This window comes from Prionailurus bengalensis, chromosome B4 (assembly GCF_016509475.1).
Source record: "Prionailurus bengalensis isolate Pbe53 chromosome B4, Fcat_Pben_1.1_paternal_pri, whole genome shotgun sequence".
NCBI classification, from domain to species: domain Eukaryota; kingdom Metazoa; phylum Chordata; class Mammalia; order Carnivora; family Felidae; genus Prionailurus; species Prionailurus bengalensis.
The window spans coordinates 42949227-42966735 of record NC_057358.1 but is presented as its reverse complement, the minus strand read 5'-3'; the positions used below and the strand labels follow the sequence as shown (position 1 = coordinate 42966735).

Genomic DNA, 17509 nt, shown 5'->3' with positions numbered 1-17509 from the left:
ATCACTGGAGGCCATCCTGCAGGCCAGGCTGCCTAGCACATATTATCTAGAATATATATACATATAAATCATAAATCTACCAAACTTAATAATTACATTAGCAATTATTAATAATTACATACATTGAACTTTCCTGTTTTCTTCCGATACTTGCATAGTCCAGACTTTTTTTATTTTTTAACGTTTACTTATTTTTTGAGGAGGGGAGGGGGAAGGGGCAGAGAGAGAGAGAGGGAGAGAGAATTCCAAGCAGGCTCCATAGAGCAGATCCCGACATGGGGCTCGCACAAACTGTGTGATCATGACTTGAGCCAAAAACAAGGCTCGGATGCTTAACTGACTGAGCCACCCGGGCACCCCTGTTTTATTTGTTTTCCGATGGGTAGAATGGGAAGATGGAACCTTAACAGAATCCTGACCCTGGATCAAGCATTCTACATCATTTCACATTTACATGGTCAAGACAGCGTGGCCTACAATGCAAGACCACCAGTGTCATCAGAAAATTTACATCAACCAGAGCGATGGGACAGACGCGCTATTGCAGATATAAGTTAAACGTTTTATTATGAGTTAACGGCACTGAAGGAAAAAGACATGTTTTCCATACACTGATTTTACAGCCTCCCTGCCAAAATTCCTTTGTTTCTAGAGTAGCTGTTGCCCAATTTATAGGCCTATTTCTGTTTGCTCTATTTGCCTCTGATCACTTCAATACATTGGCTATTTGTTCCACTTGCTATACTCCTTGTGAATTCTCTAACTAGTTACTTCTCTAGAATTCTATCCTCTCTACATATTGGCATTTGACTCATTCTTTTGAAATGTTTTACATAGAAATAGCAATTTTACTATTTTAAGTCTTCATCTCAATCCAATTCAAATGACCAAATTTTGATTTTATTTAAATTTATTAAAAAAAATTTTTTTTGACATTTATTTATGAGACAGAGAGAGACAGCATGAATGGGGGAGGGTCAGAGAGAGAGGGAGACACAGAAACTGAAACACGCTCCAGGCTCTGAGCTGTCAGCACAGAGCCCGACGCGGGGCTCGAACTCACGAGCTGTGAGATCATGACCTGAGCCGAAGTCGGACACTCAACCGACTGAGCCACCCAGTCGCCCCAAATTTCGACTTTTTTAAATAACGTTATTTATGTATTTATTTATTTTGAAAGAGAGAGCTCAGTGATTGAGGGGGAGGGGCAGAGAGAAAGGGGGAGAGAGAGAGAGAGAGAGAGAGAGAGAGAGAACCCCAAGCAGGCTGTAAGCTGTCAGCACAGAGCCCAACATGGAGCTGGCTCCCACGACACGGGAAATCGTGACCTGAGCCAAAATCAAGAGTCTGGTTAACGAAGTGAGCCACCCAGGTGTCCCCAAAGTTTGCTTCTTACATGCTAATCATTCTACCTGCCAGGGATGAGTAAGACTTCACCTCTGCAACCAAGGAACTGGAAATAAATACAAAGGTAGCTCGGTAGAGAGAATGATAAGCTCTTGAGAGGCAGGGGGTGCCTGGCTGGCTCAGTCTGTAGAGCGTGCAACTCTTAATCTCTTGGTCATGAGTTCAAGCCCCACGTTTGGATGCATAGCTTACTTTAAAAAAAAAAAATTCTTCAGAAGAAGAGGAGACCAGAAAAGGTTTCTGGGAAGAGGCAGAGTCTAACCTGGGCTTTGATGTACACATGAGCATTTACTGACTGGGATTGGGAAAGGATATTTCATAAAGGAAGGAACAGAAGGTGCAAAGCGCAGAGGCATGAGGTGTTACAGCAAGTATGGGTTATTAATGAGTGGGAAGTTGTCTGAGGATGCACGTTTCCTAGCTTCTAACTCCTGCACTGAGTCCATCGTTTAAGTTGGGCTGTTACTAGTTTATTGCTTCATTCTTCCACACACATTGCTCTCTGCCTTTCCTCCCTCCCCACCTCGTATAACCCTCCTCCCTTCTTGCTTTCCTTTTATGGGATTTCATTTTGGCTTTTTTTTTTTCTTTTTTTGCGTTTAGGCCCTGGATTTAATTTAGTTGGATTGGACTGTAGTAATAACTTTTCTGTACATTTGCCCAGAGGCCTTCAGCTAATGGGTGTATTCTTTACAGGCCAATAAACAGATGAATAGAGCCGGTGCGCCGTCTCGCTTGTCTGCCTCCCTTCTCTTCCTTTGTACTTCCCCCATCTGCCATTGACCGGAGACCCTTTTCGAACACGAAAATTTTCCTATGTGACTCAAACATGAGCTTGCCTGTATTAAGTGGCCTCTGCACCTGCCAGCCTATTCCATAGAGGACTTTCCTGTTCGCTCCATCCACAGGCGATCAGCTTGCATTGGATGGGATCGTGGACTGCTGCCCAGGGAGTTCTTCCCCCGGGGTCAGTGGGAACCTCAGAAAACCAGAGGCTCACGGCTCTGGTTGGCAGTTGTTCATTTCTGACCCGTTGGTGTTACTACTTGCGGAAACATGCAATTCGACGATAAACCGATAGTGTGATACAACGGAAGCTGACCAAATCACCTCGGGAAAAGCAAATCTGAGGTTCTCTCCCTACCTGGGCTCTGACAACAAATGGGGAACAAGGCTGGAAGGAAAGGGCCACCATAACTGCAAGGAAGAGAAAATTAATCAGACCACTTCAAGACAAACTGCGTTCCTGGAAGCCTAGGAAGCCCAGCAGGAAGAAATGGTGGCTCTTACACCAGTGAGCCCATGCTTCCTCTCCTTTCCTTCTAAGCTGCTGCTCCCTGCCTGCCTTCTCCCTCTGCCTGACTCCGGACATTCTGTTCCACTGTCGCTGCCCTAACTTCAGACTCCCTCCTACGACCCCAGGAGAGCACCCCCTCCCGCTGCCTGGGGAGGCTCTTCTCTGCTATGGTCTCGGGCTGGGCCAGCACATTGAGGTCATTGCTCTCCCTGCCAAATGACTGGGCTGAGTTCAGTTTGTCCATCTGTCTGAGCTTCATGGAAAACATGATTGTTGCTCTAAGCTCTCTATTGTATGTCCTGCCTCAGCTCTGCTTTGCCTCTGCTTTTTTGTGTTCCCATCCCCACCCCCACCTCCCTGCCTTTTCTTTGCCGACTCTCACCAGACTGGAATCACATCTGTTTTCCAGCCTCTGCACTCTCACTGCAGAGCACATGGGCGAAGGGCAAGTTCTCAGTAAGGCAGGTCAGGAAGAGCAGGGTTTTATGCTCAGATTTGTTCTAAACTGTGACCAGAACCCATGTGTCTCAGAGATGGAACACGTATAGCCCCTTTGGAGGAGCTGAAGGTGCTATTTCCTTAGTTCTGCTTAAATCCAATGCTCTCCCTTCCTCCCAAATAACTAGTTTCCTTCCTCCCCTCTTCCCTCCTCCGCTCCTTTCCCCCTCCCTTATTTTTTCTTTTTCTAGTCTGTATTCTGTTAACACGATCTGCTCTCTGTCTACCTGTACTCTCCTCTAATTTAGCTCCTTTGGTCTACATTGTTTATCTCCTGACGAGCCAACAGATTAACTTGAAACTTAGACACTTAAATGCGTACAAGGTCAATGATCCCTCAGATTTGAGTTTCTGTAATTCAAGTTTGTTCCCTCCAAAGTGGAGATCTATCTTTTTTTTTTTTTTAACCAGTCAAAACCTCTAGGTTTCTATGAATAAGAGCAAATACAAAGTCTTAAAAGCTCCTGGATCTGAGAAAGTTATCTATATGTTACACGATGTGGGGGAAAGTATGGTTGGAGAATAAGGCCAGCAGAATGAAATCGGCTCCCAATTTCCTTTGGGCTTCGGACAGCATGTTGTCCATAAGATTCCAGAAACCAAGATGCTTAGCATAAGCTTAAACAAAGACAAAAGACAGAAGAAGGCTGGCATGTCCTCTCACAGAACTCCCTTACATTTCAAAAGGATTCAGAGAGTAGTGTATTTTTCAACTTTTCCTAAGCCTAAAGCAGCCAACCCTCCTCCTGGGCAAAGCTTATGTAGTGTCTGTGTTTGTTTGAAAATGGAATCAATAGGATGGGAAGGGAGGGGCAGGAGGGGCAGAACCACATTCTGGAACGCCTGTGTCAAGAAAGAGGCAAAGAAGAAAGAGAAACACGGGGATATAAAGGAATTTGGTGGCGCTGAAGAGGTAAATGTCGATAAAGAAAGTGAGAGGGGAGGATGGCAGGATGACTCAAACATAGAGGATGGCCAGAGAAAGGGCAGACTGTGCAATGATGAGACGGAGCTACTTAGGTAAGGAGCCCAAGGAAAAGGAGGTGGGTGGAGGCTGGGGCCTGGGGCCAGGTTGCAAGAGGGAAAAGAAACTCATGGAAGAAAGGCACATGAGCGGGAGCCAGGCCTCCTAGGGAACGGCATATCACTCACTGGTGTGGTCATAACATTTGGAATGAGGGTGTGAGTGACTGTGAATCCCAGCCCCTTCTCAGTCCAGCCCCATCACACTCCTCTAGCCTGGCTTTCTCCCTCTCTGTGTCTCTCTCTCTCTCCCTCCCTTTCCCTCATCTCATTGTTTCAGAGTAGGCCAAATTTGAAGTCCTTCCCAGGGAGTGGCCCTGTTCGTCTTATTCTCCAGCCAAAGTAGAAACAGCGAGAGAAGGAGAGACACGTTCAGCAGCCAAAGGACTCGGTGGAAAGAGCAGAGAAAAAGTACACAGTGAGTTGTCTGGTTGTATATAACCCTGAACAGACAGAGGGAGCGTGTGCGCGCGTGTGTGTGTTTGTGCGTGGGTGAAGTTGAAATTGAAAGGCCGGAGGGGGGGCAATGGGAAATGCCACTGCCTTAGAATTGAGCGGATATCCCAATTATCCATGGAATTCAACAGGAGACACCAACTTAAGCAGATGATATTAAAACAGCCACAGATATCAAAAGGGAAAATTAGACACTGGGGGATGAAGGAGGCCAAGAGTAGGGGCAAGCAGAGACCATTTAGAACACAAAGTTTCCTCTGACTGGGCAGAAAAAAGTAATGCGAGTTAGAATAATGGTAAGTGATCACAGAATAGAATTGGGAAAAGAATGCTGGGTGAACGAAAAGAGAGAAAGGGCTTGAGTCACATGGGGGACCAGGAAAAACCCTGGGAAGACAAGGAGAGGGGCCCTGCAGGTACCCCTGCCTGAAGTCAAAATGCTGATGTGTCCCTGAGCATCACAACCTCTACTCTCCCAACACCCCCGTCAGATATGCTGCTCTTGGGACCCAAGGTGCTTCTGTGTCTCACTGCGTTCATCATCCCCTCTGGTGAGTCCCTACCTTTGTTCTTTCCTCCCTACAATGCCAGCTCCTCAGCTATACGTGAGTGTGGAGGTGTAGGCTGGAGGGCAGGATGGAGGGGAAGTTGAAGAGGAACCACAGCAGGAGCGCCGGCTACTGAGTTCTAGAATAGCCATTAGAGAAATGAACAGGGGTGCCCGAGTGGCTCAGTCGGTTGAGCGTCTGACTTTGGCTCGGGGTCATGATCTTGTGGTTCGTGGGTTCGGGCTCCATGTCGGGCTCTGCGCTGACAGTGTGGGACCTGCTTGGGATTCTCTCTCTCTCCCTGTCTCTCTGCCTCTCCCCCACTCATGCTTTCTCTCTCTCTCTCTCTCAAAAATAAAAAAATAAGCTTAAAAATTTTTAAAAAGAAAGAGAGGAACAGATTTATGTCTGAGAAGAAAGGGCTAGGAGGAGATCAGAGATGACCTCGGACCCATACTAACCATAAGAGGGTCGCACACATAAACGTACAAGCAAACAAACGCCAAAGAAAAAAGAAATGGGCACACAATTGCGTGCACAAACATACAGAGACGGCTAGTAAGAAACTGGACCAAATTCAATTCATAAAGGGAATTGGGAATTCCCGTGGGAATATATACACTCCCACTTAACCAACACTGGCTCCTGCAACACACAAACATATCCACACGCACACAAAGAAACACGGGCCTAACCACACACGCAAGTAAACTCACTGAGCTAGAAGAGGGGCCATGGAAAGCGAACCCTCAGACGTTGACAAAATCCTACTCTATTTTATTTTCTCATTCTGCCAGATACAGACTGTGAGAAAATCACTTTTGAGGTTGTTCAGTAATGTAGCTCGTACAATGGAGGTTGTGATAGAACAGGGCACATTAGAAAGGCTGCTGGCCCCGTCCGCCCAATAGGACCCCACTCCTGCGGGGGATTGAGGGCAAGAAGGCACCCCCAAGCCAGGGCTTGGCAAAGCAGGGCTTTGTTCCCAGGAACTTGCTTTTCTTTGAGTGTTTCCCTGTCAGCACTAACGGGCTGAGTAATTTTGAAATTTTTCATTTTTGTGTTAAATAGGCTCCACGCCTAACGTGGGGCTTAACCTCACGACCTTGAGATCAAGGGTCGCATGCTCTACTGACTGAGCCGGCCCGGCACCCTTGATTTTGTAGGGCACTATACAGAAATCCAGTGCAGAAAAATCAAGTAAACGATTTGCCCATCATTTTCTGGTTCATCTTATAAAAGCTTTATGGGGTGTAGAGCTAGAGTCATTTATCCCTTTTCTCTTTCCTTTGCCACAGACTGGACACCACTAGGAGCCAATGGTCAACGAGGAGGTACGTAACCCCATGGATCCGGGCTCTGTGTGTATTTTTTGTGTTTTGGTTATTATTATTATTTTTTTTTTAGTATTTATTTAAGTAATCCCGACCCCCAATGTGGGGCTCGAACTCACGACCCCGAGATCAAGAGTCACATGCTCTTCTGACTGAACCAGCCAGGTGCCCGCCCCATCTGCTGGGGTTCTCATCGGTATAATATGGATTAATGGTCCCAGTTAAAGAATCTGTAATATAAGAGAGAGACATATTGCCAATTTATAGGAAATAGGGTCTAATTCACCAGTTTCCAAAATCCTAATATCCTCTCGAAAAACTTTTTTTGTTTGTCAACTGAAATACCTTTCCCAAAACCTCCTCCATGACCATCCCTCATTTTTACTCTCCTATATATATATATCTCTTAGCTTCCTCAGAATATACCACTAACAAAAGAAAGCATTTTCCCAACCACGTAACAACGGAGAAGCTAACCGACAGACAGGATAAGAAGCCATCTCAGTACGACAGTGAAATTCTGGCACTAAGGGACAGAACCCAAGTCTTGGCTTCCAAAGGGCCACTTCCTTCAGCCTGACGAAGGAAACTCCAATGAACATCTCCACTCTGCCTCCAGACAAACATAACTACAATTTATCTCTTACTTTCCCCGACCCTCGAGAGCCCATTAATGGATCATAAAATCAAATTAGCAGATCACAACTGGCCTTTTGTTTTGGATAAATTAGCATAAACTAAAACAAAAAAAGGAGTACTTTGCAAGTACCTTGCAAGAGTAAAGCGGCATCATATACATCTGGTTTCAATTTTCTATGCATACACTGGGGCACAATACGATTTCTTCCTGGGCATCCTGGTACAGTAGATAAAAATGTGGAAACATGGCATTTTCTTTTTCCACTGCTGTGGGTAAAGAGGTCTGAATCCCTCAGTTTCTGAACCCCCATCAGAGTTCTGAATTCATTTTTCTGGGCCCGTTACGGTCCAGTCCTTTTCCAGATGTTTGTGATGCTTCTTTAACAGAAATAGAAGATGTGCTAAAAATGCCTGCTTAAGATTTCTTTTCAGAGAACATGCGTGAACCCTAAAGAAACATTTACACGCTGGCTGCTCACGGATAAGGTGGGTGATCTGAGGAATACACGGGCAAACAGTACTCTATCCAGAAATTCGGAGGCGACAGCAAGGAAACGCTTCCAACCCCTCCGCTCTCCCACTGGTTTGCTTCCATCTCTGTGAGTGGCTGGACTGGAATGTAGGGCAGGAAGGGAACTGGTGGGATGGCACCGTGTCCTGGAGAGGCTCCACGTCCCTCACGGTTTTTGGAAGGACTCGGGTTAGTGGTTTTTCAAATGTCCTAGAGGATTGCAACAGCCTTGGATTTTTTTTTTCACATTTATTTATTTTTGAGAGACGGAGAGAGACAGAGCGTGAGCAGGGGAGGGGCAGAGAAAGAGGGAGACACAGAATCTGAAGCAGGCTCCAGGCCCCGAGCCGTCGGCACAGAGCCCGACCCGGGGCTGGAACTCACAAACCGCGAGATCATGACCCGAGCTGAAGTCGGACGCTTAACCGACTGAGCCACGCACGCGTCCCAGCCTTGGATTTCTTTTACCAAAATTTGTCCTGAAGTAAGAAAAGCTAATGTTCAGTGTTAGAGATAAAAAGCCCCTTCTGTAGGATCTAATGACTTTATTTTTATTTTTTTAAGAGGATGATGTGGGGTTCTGGGTGGCTCAGTCGGTTGAGCGTCGGACTCTTGATTTTGGCTCAGGTCATGATCTCACGGTTCATAGAATTGAGTTTCCATCTGGCTCTGGGCTGAGTTGAGCTTGGAACCTGCTTGAGATTGTCTCTTTCTTTCTCTCTCACCTCTTGCTCCCCTCCCCCTCCCCAACCCCCTAGTAGGGCTCTCTCTCTCAAAATAAATTGCTTCAAAATGTTTTATTTTTCTTTGCCCTCTACCACAATGATCAATCGCTCTGGCACGCTTTATGAAAATGCTATTCTTTCCAGATTTAACCTGCCATTTAGACACTGACGGTTAAGGAAAAAAAGTCAAAGGAAACTATGTGAATTTGGTGACCCCTGGTGGGCAAAATGGATTGCGATGACAAGCCGTCTACAAGGAAGGATACTTCTAGATGGGATACTTGCTGAATATTTAGATGCTGGGGTGCCTGAGTGGCTCCGTCAATTAAGCGTCTGACTCTTGATTTCATCTCAGGTCTACATCTCACGTTTCGTGAGTTCGAGCCCCCTTCTGAGCTCTGTGCTCGGCAGAGCCTGCTTGGGATTATCTTTCTCCCCCTTTCTCTGCCCCTCCCCTGCTCACACACCCTTCCTTTCAAACTAAGTAAACATTGGGGCGCCTGGGTGGCGCAGTCGGTTAAGCGTCCGACTTCAGCCAGGTCACGATCTCGCGGTCTGTGAGTTCGAGCCCCGCGTCAGGCTCTGGGCTGATGGCTCAGAGCCTGGAGCCTGTTTCCGATTCTGTGTCTCCCTCTCTCTCTGCCCCTCCCCCGTTCATGCTCTGTCTCTCTCTGTCCCAAAAATAAATAAACGTTGAAAAAAAAAAAACTAAGTAAACATTTAAAAAAGAAAAAGCAAAGTAACAAAGCTGTGTTGACATCTAAATATTGTTTAAGTTTGTTTATTTTGAGAGAGAGAGAGAAAAGGCAAGTAGGGGAGGTACAGAGAGAGCGAGGGAGAGAGAGAATCCCAAGTAGCAATCTCCATGCTCTGTTAACACAGAGCCAGGTATGGGGATCCATCTCACGAGCCAGGAGACCATGACCTGAGCTGAAATCCAGAATCTGACACTTAACCGACTGAGCCAGCCAGGTGCCCCTGTGTTTTAAAGCAGAGAGAGACAGCTGGTTTTCGATAGTGCTGTTATTTGTAGTTTTGATACAGTTTGCTTGTTTATCCTAATAGATTCCACCTTAAGGCTGGGACCGCTTATTATTATGTCTCCTCCTGCCTTTACCTTCCAATGTTCAACTGCAAGGTCATTCTCTACTATCATTGGAATTTCCCCTCCCCCCCCCCCCTTCACCTCAGTTCTCACTGAGCATCAGAAAATCATCCACATCACCCTTTGGGAACACGCTTATATGTAAGCGTTTCAGCAAACGGATAGCCAATTATGTCAAAATTATAATTACCATACTCGATGTCTTTGGTAAAGACAATTTTCATTTAACGAAAGCATCGCCAAGAGGCCGTCAATCCATGGTACTTATAACAAGCTGTAGGACCTTGGGTAAATTTTTTGTCTGGTGCTCGATTTTATCATCTGTAAAAACAGATTTCAATGGTGCTTGGCGCATCGGAAACCCCAGCTAGCTGTATGCTTATTATCCGGTAGGACAACGAAATGATGTGATTCTTCTCTTCCTATGCTTAACCCACGTATCATGAAGAAAGGGGGTGCCAGCGGAGGATTGTCTGACGGGCACGGAGGGGAAGGCACACAAAGGGAAAAGGATATTCTAGGCTAGGACTGTGTGGGTATATTCAGGGAAGTGGCAAAGCGTGACATTTGTTTGGGTTGCAGGGAAAGGACTTGGTTTGGGAAGCAAACAAAGAAAATCAACCGTGGGATACCCGCTACGTGTGGGCAGCCGTGCTGGACAGTTTCACTTCCTGGGAGTGTGAGAAGGGGAGGGGGACGGAGAGCGCCCAAAAAATATTTTCTGGGGGGGGGCACCCTGGTGGCTTGGTCAATCAAGCATCCGACTCTCGATTTCGGCTCGGGCCATAATCTGGCAGGTTGTGAGTTCGAGCCCTCCCTCGGGCTCTGCCCTGGCAGCACAGATCTTGCTTGGGATTCTCTCTCTCCCTGTCTGTCCCTACCCCGCTCGTGCTCCGGGTCTGTCTCTCTCTCTCTCAAAATAAATACATTGGAAAAAAATGTTTTCTGATTTTTTTTTTTTTTCTCAGATGATGTGACTCCAGTGACTCCAGAAGCATTCACAGAAGATCCTAGTAAGCTACCCTTTTTATTTCTGTGCTTTCACACTGGGGCTAGAGGCCTACCACTGATGCTGTGAACCTGTCCGATCTTTTCTCTCCCATTTCCTTCTCTGAGAGTCCCTCACCTTGGCCCAAGAGGTCACACTCTTTCACTGCGATTTTTCTTGCCTCCTTTAAGATCGTCCCTATGCCCTCCTTCCCCTTCCCTCTTTGCCACTTTTGCTTCCTGCATTTTTTTTATTCTTTGTGTTATATGTTTGCAGACCTGGTGAATGAGCCCTCTACAGATGAAACAGGTAAGTTGTACTACAGATCTTTTAAAATGGCATGATTCTGGTCAATGTTCACAACATTTATTCCAGCGTTTGAATTAATCCTGTATTTTTATCCCTGAGAAAGGGATAGAGGGATTGTGGGTGTTTTGTTCAGTGACAAGTGGGAGAAAAGGAAAGAGTCCCACTCGTTTTCTGAAAAAGATGAAACAAAGTGGATTAATAGCTAACATAAGGCACGTGCAATAAAGGATACTGCCAGTAGGGCACATACTCTCCAAAAAAATATTCCCCATTACTTCAGTTAACTCTATTCCCTTGGATAGAATACACAAACCCAGCCGTAGCCTTGACTTTGCCGTGATAACGTCCATTTTTCCACTCTGACTTCCCCCTTGCCAATTCAAAGCCCTCCTCACACCTGCTGTTTTGTGCCTTTTCAGTTCTGGCCGATATCGAGCCTTCCACAGATGACCTGGGTGAGTTCAGATCTGGGATCCCAGGGCCACTGGGGCCTTTCTGGGCTTTCCCCAGAGCCCATTACGGAAGGCGGTACAGCTGGTTAAGGTTCCTAAATAGCTACCACTACAGTTTGTGAAAATTCTTCCAACAGTTCAGTTTGAATTAGTGATATTTTTGATCCCCCAGTAGGTCCAGGGAGGGACTGTCCTAGGCGTCTGACGTACGAAACACCGAAGTGCGATATTCCCCTCAAAGTTTCCAAGACTGGATGGGCGAAGGCAAGATAAATACATACACGACTCACTGCTTGGGAAGATAAAAGGAAACTTTCTAGAAGTAATGGTTGAACTGATTCTTGAAAGAATTGGAGCCAGCCAGGCGGTCAAAGAAGGGACAGTATGCACAAAGATGTGAATGCAAAATAAGGCTTGGCACATTGGAGAAACTGAGCTTTTTAAATAATCAGGGCAAAAATCTACAAGGAATAAGTGGTAGGATGTAAGAAAAGGAGACAGAAACTAGATTACCTTAAAGAAATGGTTCCTGAGAACCTGCTACTAGGTTTATAGGAATATAAACCGGGAACACAAAGGTGAACGACACTGATATCCTCCTACGAGATATTTTTTGTCTAATGTACAAGATAAACAAATGGCTGACTTTGACTTCATTCGGTTTCACAAAATGCCACAATCAGGATAAGCAAAAGAAGCTGTCCAAGATGCGAGAAAAGAGTCCCCCGGGTTAGGAAAGGCTTCCAGGGAGGGCACAATGACCAAGTTGGTTCTCGAAAGACAAGTAGAAGTGAATCAAGTAAATAGGGAGAAGAGCCTTGGGGTAAAGAAAACAGTATGCGCAAAGGCTTAGGATAGAAATAAAAACCAATCGGAGAATAGTTTACACAAAGAAAGGTTCTCATCAGAGTTATGAATTAGAAACCCAGTCAAGATGCTATGGCAATAGTCCCAGTAAAAAGATGATCGCCTGAACTGAGGAAGAGGTAGTGAGAATTAAGTGTGAACTGTAAGTGAGAGGGGACTGTGGAGATGATGTCCAGTTTCCTGTTGGGTAGCTGGTGGTACCATTCGCTGAAGAAGAATTTGAATTGGTTCAAAGATAAGACAGTTTAAGATGTACTGGATTTGGGGGATCTTTGAAATACCCACAAACTCTTCCCTAAAGTGGCAGATGGATTTACGGGTCTGGAGCTTAGAAGAGATCTGGGCTAGAAGCAGAAGCTGGAGAATTCTCAGCCGAGAAGCCCGCAATTGCAACTAGGGGGTAGATAAGACCACCCAGCATATTCCTATAGTATCCTGACTATAAACAACTCTTCCAGTGGCATTTGTACACATCACTCCCATGGCTAGTGAATTCCTTCAAGACGGTTCCCTCCTTGATTTATTATTCATTCTACAAGTTAAGCCCGTGTTTAACTTGACCCTAGGTTAGGTTTGGCTATGGCTGTGACTTTTGCTATTCTTTGCTGAATAACACTTTCATCTAAGAACCCATGATGATGTATCTGATTTACAGAGAAGAAATTTTCCTTGATGAGCAAGAGCTTCTACAGGATAACAATCTCTTCTCTCCTTCGCTCTAGGATGAAGCTCTTCTGGGCATATGGCTTTTGTCCATACTAAATTTGCTTCTCAGCAACAACACAAAGCTACTCAAAATGCCATCAATTTTTCGATTCTAGAAGAGAGAGGACAGAGGCAAAATCAGATTTCCCATCCTAACTTCTAAATCTGTTCAGTTTTGTGGATCAAAGCAGTCCATTATGGGCTTTCTTTTAGAAGTTGCTAAAAGCATTATCAACCCATTTTTTATTCATGGGTGCCCCATGTGGGCCCCAAGTGAGGCAACATGGGTGCCTCACTGTTTTATTAATGGGTGCCCCATATGGGCCCCAAGTGAGGCCCCAAGGTTACAAAGGGAAAAGGATATTCTAGGTTACAGAGGTAGTAAGTCCTAGAACTCATGATAACTGAATGAAATTTCTGCCTTCCAGCTCCGGCCAATGATAAAAATACCACAGCAGGTATGATTGCCTTTTGCATGTCTTTTTCTTCAGCTTTCTTCTTGGGGATTCCTTCTCTCCTTGTTCTTTGGCGGGTACTTGATGTACCTTCTAGTTTGCTTTCCATTCTTTCTCAAAGAGTATTTTTAATGCCCTTCATTCCTGCTCTCCTTTATGAGCTCCTGTCCTCGAGGTCATGAAGAAAAGAGGGGACCACTGTTGGATGATCCCAAAGCAGTCCTCTTCCTGAGCTACCTTTGGACTTTCTGTGGTGGTTAGTGTGTTGGGAACTGACTGCAAGGACAGGAGGACTGTAGGTGTCATGGGCAAGGTCGCTTTCTGTAATGTACTGCTGATTCTGATGGGCAGCTAGGACTGAAAACTACTGCAACAGAAGAGTTCTTATTCTCGAGAATGGAGTCAGCAGCATTTCATTTCAGTTTGGTATTTCACACTGCCGCCTGGATAACCCTAGAAAGACTTTCCTAGAAGAACTCTCAGAGATTATTTTAGCTACTTCTGGGTCCAGGTAGGAAAGCACCTAAATTTTATTTCAGCCAGTTTCCTACTGTTCTGCTTTGTTGAACAGGAAGGGCATTCCCCACATTACAATGATCCTGTGTAGAGACTACTTTGTATTCCCCCCCCCTCCCCCCCCCCCCCCCCCCCCCCCCCCCCCCCCCCCCCCCCCCCCCCCCCCCCCCGCTCTCTGTACCTTCCTCCATGTCTTTAATCCTTTGTTCATGCCTCTCCTTGTTTTTCTGTATTGGACTTCTTCAGATTGCCGGGATGAAAAATTTGCTTGCACGAGACTCTACTCGGTGCATCGGCCAGTCAAGCAATGCATTCACCAGTTATGTTTCACTAGGTAAGGGATCCCAGGATGTGCAGAAATCGCCTTCCCTGGTAGTGGTTTCGTGTCAGTAACTATGCAATGAGCACCCACTGTGGAACTTCAGTCTTTAGTGGCAGAGAAATTTTGAACATGACCCTCTCAGGGCGGTGCCAGATAGAACCTGGAGTCAGACTTGAGTTACGCGGAAAACAGACTGACTATTAAGACTGGATGTTAGAAGGCAAGGGAAGTGAGGGCTGGAGAAAGGACAGTCATGAGAGAAATACTGGTACAGTGAATCTATGACCCCATAGAAAAAGGCTGAAGCAAAGGATCCAGCTCTCCATGTCAGAAATAGTGAAGAGCAGTATTAGGCTTGACTCCAGGAGGAATGTGCAAAGTGGCACTAAGAGCAATTCATACCATTCCGTCCCCTTCCCTCCTCTGGGAGGGAAAAATCAGCCCAAAATACTTAAGGAAAGAAATCGAGAGAGGAGGAAAACAGACAGGGGAGAGTGGGGAGTCCAGGAGCTGACGAGGCACCCCTGGCCTATATACAGACTAGAGTTCCCCCTCCCGATGGTTTTTGCTATCTCTTTCCTTAACCATGTTACTGGGACTCTGGCAGTTTACGACGTATGTACATCATCAACAATGAGATCTGCTCTCGTCTTGTCTGTAAGGAACATGAAGTAATGAAAGGTAAGATGATATCTGGTTTTTTAGTGGGGAGGGGCAATGATGAGAGAGGTAAATAGAGGCGTGATCCTGATGGACCCAAGGTCTGGCTTCGGAGGAGGGCTTTAGGTCACCCCCTGAACTCCCATCAGTGCCTGCCCCACCAACTTGTGCTAGATAAGCAATCAAGGTAAAGCAGTGTGCTTCGTATATAAAGATAACCCTAAGGAAAATATCTTGGATCTCTTTTCAGCAAGATTGTAACTCCCAACCTCTCCCATAGATAGAGCTTTCTGAAGCTGGAACTGTTTTGGAGATCATTCACTGGAGTTCTAGGTGAAAAGGCCGAATCAGGGGCACCTGGCTGACCCAGTCTGGGAATTCAAGCCCCACGTTGGGTGTAGAGATGACTAAAAATCAATAAATAAAAACTTTTTAAAAAAAGGCCAAGTCAGCCATCACAAATAATAGACTCTACTACCGGCAGCCATGTTCACAAATGAAAAAAAAAAAAAAACTTCTCTAAAGGAAAAAAAAAAAAAAACCCAAAACTCCACTATTTGGAGACAATTGATGTTTGGACAGGGCCTATCAGTAAATACAAAACAGGACATTTAGAAGCTGGCTACATTTGAAACAGTTTATCAATTCCAGGAACTATTTACATTACTTAATGCAAAAATTCAGGGGTAGAGGAAGGTAGAAAAACCTGATAAAAACAATTAAAAGGGTCCAACGTGTGTGGTTATACACCGTGCATTGTGGGAACAAAGATACCTCTCACCCTCTCCCTGGCCAGCCCCAAACGATAAGTGTGGTTGGTGAAGGCACCACAGACACAGCCCCTTCTGACTCAACAGCCCGCCTTGCACGGAGCTGCTGAGTAAGAGCTGTAGTTAACTTCGCAGAAGGAAACTTGTTATTTGCCCCCATTGGCCTTGTGCAAGCCACCTGCAAGGGAAGCACCTTGAGACTGAGGATGAGTATTTGGGACTTAGGCACTTTCAAGTGTCTCAGGGGACTTACTAAAGTTAGCCATTTGCACACAGTAAACACTTAGATAGATAGTGAATAATTGAATGTCACTTTTTTGCTATTTAATAAGCCCATGATTAGAAGAATCGGGAGCTAGGCGTGTAGAGCAGCCTAAAATTCACCGGCCAGCCACCTGTGCTAGGTACTTAGCATACATTATTTTGTTTTAATACAACTACACTGTTGAGGCAGGTATTTCATGCTTCTTTTACTGCAAGGGATAGTGAGGTTCAGAAAAGTTAAGTAACTTTCTAGTAAGCAATAAAGAACCAGTGAGCTGCAGATCGGGGGTTCTAATCCAGATCTGTTTCTCTTCAACCTTTCATGACAGCACACTGCTGTCTTCTCTTTCTTTTTTCAAAAGTTTATTTACTTAGAGAGAAAGCGAGAGAGAATGTATAGGGAAGGGGCAGAGAGAGAGACAGAATCCCAAGTAGGCTCCGCGCTGTGAGCGCAGAGGGCAAGGCAGGGCTCGAACTCATGAACCGTGAGATCACGGCCTGAGCTGAAATCGAGGGTCGGACACCCGACCAACTGAGCCACTCAGAAGCCCCGGGTCTTCTCTTTCTCCCAAAACACCAGCCCTTTAGGCATTATTCTCTGCTTCTCTTCTAGATGAACTTTGCCGTCAGATGGCTGGTTTACCCCCAAGGCGACTCCGCCGCTCCAACTACTTCCGACTTCCTCCCTGTGAAAATGTGAACGTGCAGAGACCCAGTGGTCTGTGATGATCAAGGAAGAGGAAGGAAGAACATGTGGGTGGGAGGAAGAGAATGCTCTAACAAGAGCAACCATTGTCAGCTAACCCATAGACATTAGTAGTTCTTAAACCAATCCCTTTGTAGTGTCTAGCTTTGGCCCCCCACTCCCTGATTTATTACCCAGACCGGTAACAAAGTCTATATTATAGCATGGTTTTGCCGCTTCTCACTACCATAGACATAGTAGATCAATGATAACCAAGTGGCTTATGTACAAACAGTCTACATACGGTTTCAAAGGAAAATAAACGTGAGGTTAATATTTACAGTTTGAATCTGTCTGAAATAGATCTTAGGGTGGAAGAAGCTGTCACTAGTTTGGCCACAGGACTTCATTTCTTTGATTTTCAAGCATGTCCTAGATGAACTCCCCATTTACAAGTTCCTCTTTACTCTTATGCTAACTATTTTGCTGGATTTGCCTGGCGGGTCTTCCGGAAGAGTCATGGTAATGTGCGTAGTCCCAGAGATTTCTGAGGCCAAGAGTTAGACAATCCTACCAGCAATATCTAAAGACCCAAGATGAGATCTGCTAAGGCTGAGGCTAAAGAGGAATAGGCCAAGTATGGAACTTGGACTCATGGTTCCCTATTCAATTTTTCACGCGGTTGTCCCAAACAGGCAAGTAGGGCTAAAAAGTCCTATTTACTTACTCATTTATGGTCGTGTGGGGTAGGGGTTAGCCCACCTTCCCAAATTAATTAGACAACTTAATGTTGGTGTGAATTTCCTTGGCTACTCCTTCCACCCCATTACTAAACGAAATCTGTAGAGATTATTGTGCAAATGGATTCTGGAATAGCCTGACTGGGGCCTTAAGAAGGACATTCAGACCTCATCTTTAATGGGCAGACAAAGTTTACCTAGTGGTTTATAAGAAAGAATAAAAGAAATAATGT

The 17509-nt window shown here is 45.5% G+C and overlaps 1 protein-coding gene across 5 annotated transcripts; it reads left to right on the top strand.

Annotated features, from left to right (window-relative positions):
• The first annotated feature begins 4099 nt into the window (after positions 1-4099).
• MFAP5 (microfibril associated protein 5) lies at positions 4100-16876 on the top strand. 5 transcript variants are annotated; one of them, XM_043561395.1, is made up of 11 exons: positions 4100-4222; positions 4506-4643; positions 5173-5232; positions 6528-6563; positions 10512-10556; positions 10808-10840; positions 11260-11295; positions 13293-13322; positions 14082-14169; positions 14765-14838; positions 16465-16876. In XM_043561395.1, exons 3-11 carry the CDS (start codon positions 5175-5177, stop codon positions 16575-16577), a joined length of 513 nt encoding a protein of 170 aa, XP_043417330.1. In that variant the 5' UTR covers positions 4100-4222; positions 4506-4643; positions 5173-5174; the 3' UTR covers positions 16578-16876. The 5 variants fall into 5 exon arrangements, with proteins under 5 accessions (XP_043417330.1, XP_043417333.1, XP_043417331.1 ...); XM_043561398.1 differs by lacking the exon at positions 4100-4222 and having other exon boundaries at positions 4406-4643; positions 14697-14838; positions 16465-16631; XM_043561396.1 differs by lacking the exons at positions 4100-4222; positions 10808-10840 and having other exon boundaries at positions 4410-4643.
• Positions 16877-17509: the final 633 nt, after the last annotated feature.